The sequence below is a fragment of the Lepidochelys kempii genome, chromosome 1, assembly GCF_965140265.1.
Source record: "Lepidochelys kempii isolate rLepKem1 chromosome 1, rLepKem1.hap2, whole genome shotgun sequence".
In the NCBI taxonomy this organism is placed as follows: Eukaryota; Metazoa; Chordata; order Testudines; family Cheloniidae; genus Lepidochelys; species Lepidochelys kempii.
Window position 1 is genome coordinate 4,973,407 of NC_133256.1, and position 6,669 is coordinate 4,980,075.

Sequence of the window (6,669 nt, forward strand, 5' to 3'; positions counted from 1 at the left end):
CCAGGCAAAGCACTTCAGCTTCTCCTGGAGGGATTCTTGGGGATCAGAGTGTATCACCGGGAGGATTTTGTAACAGAAAGTTGATAGAGCCTGGTTCTGATTGAATTTACACATTTAAATCTGGAGTGAGACTGTTGATGTCAATATTATTGAATTAAGAACCTGACCCTAAGAATTTATCCCATATGCTGGAAAGAAGCAGTTGAATAATCTGGATTCTCAAGAGCGCAGAATAAAGTAAGACATATAATGAAGCTATAAAACACATTTATAAATAGCTTCAGTGCAGGACAGATAAATACAATGATCTTTTTCACCATGCACTTGCCATGTGTTTATACAGATGCCATGATACAAGGGGCCACACTCAGATGTGGAGGGCCAGAAAGGATGTCTGTGTGAAGGGTGTAACAGGGTTCAAAAAAGAACTAAATACATTAATGGAGGATAGGTCCATCAATAGCTATTAGCCAGGATGGGCAGGGATGGCTTCACTTGATGATTACCTGCTCTGTTCATTCCCTCTAGGGCACCTGGCATTGGCCACTGTCGAAGACAGGATACTTTGGTATGACCCAATATGGCAGCTCTTATGTTTTTATGTTTTAAGGTCACAATGGTAAAATCATACAGTGCTCAAGTATGTTGCAGAACTCACAACCACAATATACCAATAGGGCCAAGAGCTTAGCAGGATTCAAGGAGGGGCTGGGTAAGGAGAAAATCCAATTACAGTAGGGAGGATAGTTTTAAAAAAAGTTTTCAAGGGGCTCTAAACCTTCCAGATTTACACCACAAAATACATCTAGCTAGTGGGTGTCAGGGGGAAATTCCCTGGGACCAGGTTATCTAATAGCTACCTATTGCAGGGCTTCTTACACCTTCCTCTGCACCATCTGGACATGACCATTGGTTACTGGGCTAGATGAACTAAAAGTCTGATGCAGTCTAACAGTGCCTATCTTCCTATCGGTGATGTACATCCAAGACTAAGTTTTTTCTTATCTACCTTGAGCTCTGGGGGTCTATAGATTTGCACTGAAAGCAGAGTGATTTCTCATTAAATACCATCTAATCTCCTCATATTTATTTTTTTAGGTAGGTAATTTCAGAACCCTTCAGACTTGCCTAGTAAATTATGTCAGCTGTCAATGACACCAAATACAAATCTGCAGTGTTCCTTCTCACTGGGATACCAGGTCAGGAAGACGTCTATCTCTGGATCTCTTTCCCCTTCTGCATAACATATGTTATTTCGATATTAGGAAATTCAGTCATTCTGTTCATTGTAAAAACAGATCGAAGCCTGCATGAGCCCATGTACATTTTCCTTTCCATGTTGTCCACCACAGACCTTGGCTTATCGATATCCACCATGCCAACGATACTGGGCATATATTTGTTTAACTCTAGGGAAATCAGCCTTGATGCCTGTTTAGCCCAGCTATTCTTCATCCATTTTCATCAATGCATTGAAACCTCTGTGCTCTTGTTGATGGCCTTTGACCGCTTCATTGCAATCCGTAACCCGCTGAGATATGCTTCCATCTTAACCCTGCCAACAATAGCTAAGATGGGACTGGTGGTTTTGCTAAGAGCGATGGCCATAATACTTCCACTTCCCTTTCTCCTAAAACGGTTCCAATACTGTCGAGACAATGTCCTCTCCCATTCCTACTGCCTGTACCAGGAGGTCATGAAGATGGCTTGTTCGGATATCACAGTCCACAGCATCTATGGATTGTTTACTAAACTTTTACTGATGGGGTTGGACTCACTGCTCATTTTCGTCTCTTATGTGATGATCCTCAAAACAGTGCTGAGCATCGCGTCCTACGCGGAGTGCCTGAGGGCCCTGAACACCTGCGTCTCCCACCTCTGCGCTGTCCTGCTCTTCTACACACCAGAGATCAGCTTGTCTATGATACACAGATTTGGGAAGGGCTCTTCTCCCTTGCTTCAGAATCTCCTGGGCTACATCTCCCTGCTTCTCCCACCGCTGATGAACCCAATTGTGTACAGCGTGAAAAGCAAACACCTTCGTGTGAGGATAATCAGGGTGTTTGTCAAGTGAAGGGTTAGTTCATGGGGGGTGGAGGGATAGCTCAGTGGTTTGAGCATTGGCCTGCTAAACCCAGGGTTGTGAGTTCAGTCCTTGAGGGGGCCATTTAGGGATCTGGGGCAAAAATTGGGGATTGGCCCTGCTTTGAGCAGGGGTTTGGACTAGATCACCTCCTGAGGTCCCTTCCAACCCTCATCTTCTATGTGCTTCATCAGCTGGCTCCACCCCTGTTGACACTGGAGATGAAAATCAGGGGCCACCTATTCCATTCTGGACTCTTACATACAAGATGACATGAGCTCCTGATCTCCACTCTGTAGAGAGATATTCAGGCGGGGTCTAAAGCCTGGACTAATGGGAGAGGGGCTGGTGTGGGAGGATAGTATCCTGATGGAAGGAGACCAAGGAGTCCGCATTATGTATAAAGTGACTGTGTTTGTGGAGGGTCAGGGGACCGGTGGGATGTTGGCCCATAACAAGCTGTATTTTTGACTGCTCTGACCTCAGAGTTCCTGTCGATATAGTCAATACGGAGAAGGGATGGGGCTGTTGTTTCCCATTACACCTGTCACTGTCCCAGCTTGTGTTAAAGATTCAGGGTCCATGAAAAACGGTCCATGCATGAAAAACGGTGCAGAGGTGTTCTGCTGTTGTAGTCCTGGCCCTTTCTGAGCGCTCTGGGTGCTGTGTCATCCATGGGGGCTGCACCAGCTGTGGACAGGGGCTATTCCAGGGGCAAGGACATCCCTCCTTCCCCCATGCCCTCAGCCATGTGCTTGTGACTGACAGGCAGCCCCCCACAACCCACGTCTGCATAGCGCACGCCTGCTGGGCCCACTCCCCACCGAGGCACAACAGAGCTGCTTGTGTGAGCTAGGGTCCGACACACAGGAGTGCTGGCAAGAGACTCAGGCCTAGATTCTCTTCCTGTTCACTCCATTTGTACTGCCCCATCAATGCAAAGGGGTGAAATTGTTCCTCAGCTCCCCCACAGAGGCCCAGCTAGCTCCTATCCCAGCCCAGCCCATTCAGTGTAGAGTGACCACCTTTTCAAGAGTGAAAAATGGGACAGATGTAGGAGTTATGACCACTCTGTGATGACACACCTGCCCCACTTCTCCCCCCTGCAGGCCCCTCCCTCTGGGAAAGAGCTGAAAAGAGAGTCAGAGCCACTGTGAGGTGCCCCAGATATTGTACCTACCCTGAGCAGGAGCTGAGGGGCCCAAGATAATGCACCAGCCTATGTGTCTGCCCAGAGAAGATGGAGTGTCCGGAAATCCTCACAGCAGCCTGGGCTCCCGGGGTAGCTGTAACCCTGCTTTTGTGGGTCATAACTGCAAATACCAAATTCAGGACAAACTGCTGAGAAATAAGGCAGACAGACCCCAAAACGGGTGATTATTCTCCCATGTGATATACTAAACCAGGAACACAAAGTTAACTTCTGTTTCACCATACCGGCTAATAAGAAGTCATAAAAACAGGTTCCTTAGATATTCTAGTCCTTATATCCCCATCAAAAACACTAGATTTAAAGATGAGTGGTTCTTTAAATCCAGTTTAATGTAATGGCAGTTGCTTCTGATCCCAAAGGACGAGCCACACACCCAGGTCAATATATAACTCAGATCTTACCCCAAAATCATGCTGATGCCAATCCTTTGGTATCTAAAATCTAAAGAAAAGGAGTTCTAGTGGCACCTTAGAGATTAACAGACTTTTTTTATTTTTAAAGAAAGAAAGAAGTTAAATTGGTTAAAGGTGTCAAATATGTACAATAAATGCAAAGTTCTTCTTTCAGGCTTGTAGCAGTGTTGGAATAAGCTGCTGGCTTGATAAGTCTCTGGTTGCTTCCAAATCACTGGAAGGACCTCAGTCCATTGGTTAGAATGCTCCCATTAGTATAAATTCTTAGTCAAGAGGCTTGACCAGGAAAGAGGCAAACTGGAGGTGTTTCCTTTTATAGCTTCTGTCATATGGAGAAAAACCCATTGTTTCAAAGAAAGCCCTCAGAACAGCTAGTGGAAAATTGCATGTGACAAGATGGGGTTTGGAATCACATAAGCAAGTCACATCTCCATCCATAATTTTGCTTAGTCACAGCAGGAAATCATTACCCATACCCTGACAGTACGTTTGCGGGACAGTCCATTCAGTGTAGATGGGCATCTCCCAGGGTCCATTTTCAGTTAAGTGTTTCTTGATGAGCCCTTAATTTGAATGGTCTCTCCAAGATTTGCAGGCTAACTACTTTGTGGACATTACCCTAGGAGCAAACATTTAAAATTCAGGTACAGAGCCAATAGTCATACCTACAAATACAAAGATCATACATGCATACAGACAGCACAACCGTAACCAGAAAATCATAATAATTTCATAGACCTCTTACATGACACATGTTGTAGAAGATTTGTTGCAAATATGTATCAGTGGTTGCAAAAGTGATCTATATGCTCTAGGGTGGCCAGGAGGCATAGCCTCAGGGGAAGTGGAGCAGGGGCAGGACCTATTGGTAAGAGATGGGGGGGGGGCTGTCAAGGTTCCTTCCCCACTCTGAACTCTAGGGTACAGATGTGGGGACCTGCATGAAAACCTCCTAAGCTTACTTTTACCAGTTTAGGTTAAAACTTCCCCAAGGTACAAATTAATTTTACCCTTTGCCCTTGGATTTCCACTGCCACCACCAAACTTTATCTGGGTTTACTGGGAAATGTAGTTTGGACATGTCTTTCCCCCCAAAATCCTCCCAACCCTTGCACACCACTTCCTGGGGAAGGTTTGGTAAAAATCCTCATCAATTTGCATAGGTGACCACAGACCCAAACCCTTGGATCTGAGGACAATGAAAAAGCATTCAGTTTTCTTACAAGAAGACTTTTAATAGAAGTAAAGAAATCACCTCTGTAAAATCAGGACGGTAGATACCTTACAGGGTAATTAGATTCAAAACATAGAGAATCCCTCTAGGCAAAAACTTAAGTTACAAAAAGGACACACAGACAGGAATAGTCATTCTATTCAGCACAGCTCTTTTCTCAGCCATTTAAAGAAATTGTAATCTAACACATACCTAGCTAGATTACTTACTAAAAGTTCTAAAACTCCATTCCTGTTCTGTCCCCAGCAAAAGCAGCATACAGACAGCCCCAGACCCTTTGTTTCTCTCCCTCCTCCCAGCTTTTGAATGTATCTTGTCTCCTCATTGGTCATTTTGGTCAGGTGCCAGCGAGGTTACCTTTAGCTTCTTAACCCTTTACAGGTGAGAGGATTTTTCCTCTGGCCAGGAGGGATTTTAAAGGGGTTTACCCTTCCCTTTATATTTATGACAGGGGCTCAGGGGAAAAAGGGTTGCAGGAAGTCAGAAGCAATGCAGACACCACCAACAAGGGTGCTAGGGTGTTCCTGGGTAATGGAGGAGGGAGAAGTTGGAGGGTAGGAGACCTTGTGTTTTGGAGAAGACTGAATAAATGTGACCCCACAAAAGGAACCCTTGTTTTAAATATTCCAGGCTCAGAGTAAGTCATTGCAAGGACCTTAGAGGGAAGGGCAGGGTGCCTGCAGGGCCACCTCAAGGCACAAAGGAGCACTCTGGTGTGGCCCCCATCTGCAGGGACATGGCCAGAGTGTGCTGTGCTCTTGGAAGCCATTAAAATCAGGTGGAGGTCAGCCCAGCCCCCAGGCTGCTCTAACTTCCACTGAGGCCAGGAGAGAACAGGCCAACACATCAAACCACTGTAACTGGCTCCATGCCATCCCTGCTCTCTGTAGCATGGCAGGGAGGGGGTGCTCTGCAGGTGCAGCAGAGAAGCCATCTGGGCCTGTCAACAATCAGACAGCTGGAAGGCTGGTTCTGTGGTGTGGGCACTGCTCTGTGACTCAAAATAGCTGGGTTTAATTCCCTCTATGGGCAAACCATTGGCTGTCTCTGGTGGATAATATCCCGGCCCTGCCTCACAGTGATGGCAGGAGGATAAATACATTCAAGGTGCTCAGATAGTCTAAGATCAGGGCTGAGTCAGGGTTCCAGAGAGCAAGGCCCCTGACATTTGTTTTTAAAAGGCCTCTGACCACAGCCTCCTGTGACAGGTGGCTTCTGGGATCCCCATGATTACAGCACCTTATTTGTGGCAGAAATACTGGATTTCATGGGTGACAGTGAGGGGTAGGGAGTGGATTTCTGAGGAGAGATTTGGAATGTCATAGGGTCTAAAGTCATGCCTCACCAATATATTAGAATTCTGTGAGGGGCTCAGAAATCATGTGGACAAGGGAGATCCAATGCATATAATGTATTTAGATCTTCAAAGCCTTTGACAAGATCCCTCACCAAAGGCTCTTAAGCAAAGCAAGGTGTCATGGGATCAGAGGGAAGTTCCTCTCATGGATTGGTAACTGGTTAAAGATAGGAAACAAGGAGAGTGATCACTTTAGATAAGCTATTTCCAACAGGAGAGTGGAGTTGGGGGGGAGAAAACCTGGATTTGTGCTGGAAATGGCCGACCTTGATTATCATACACATTGAAAAGAGAGGTTTCAGAGTAACAGCCGTGTTAGTCTGTATTCGCAAAAAGAAAAGGAGTACTTGTGGCACCTTAGAGACTAAC

The 6,669-nt window shown here is 45.9% G+C and overlaps 1 protein-coding gene across 1 annotated transcript; it reads left to right on the forward strand.

Moving 5' to 3' along the window:
- The first annotated feature begins 1,138 nt into the window (after window positions 1–1,138).
- On the forward strand, window positions 1,139–2,074 carry LOC140895621 (olfactory receptor 51G2-like). The gene has a single exon (XM_073305812.1). The coding sequence runs from the start codon at window positions 1,139–1,141 to the stop codon at window positions 2,072–2,074; it is 936 nt and encodes a 311-aa protein (XP_073161913.1).
- The last annotated feature ends 4,595 nt before the right edge of the window (window positions 2,075–6,669 follow it).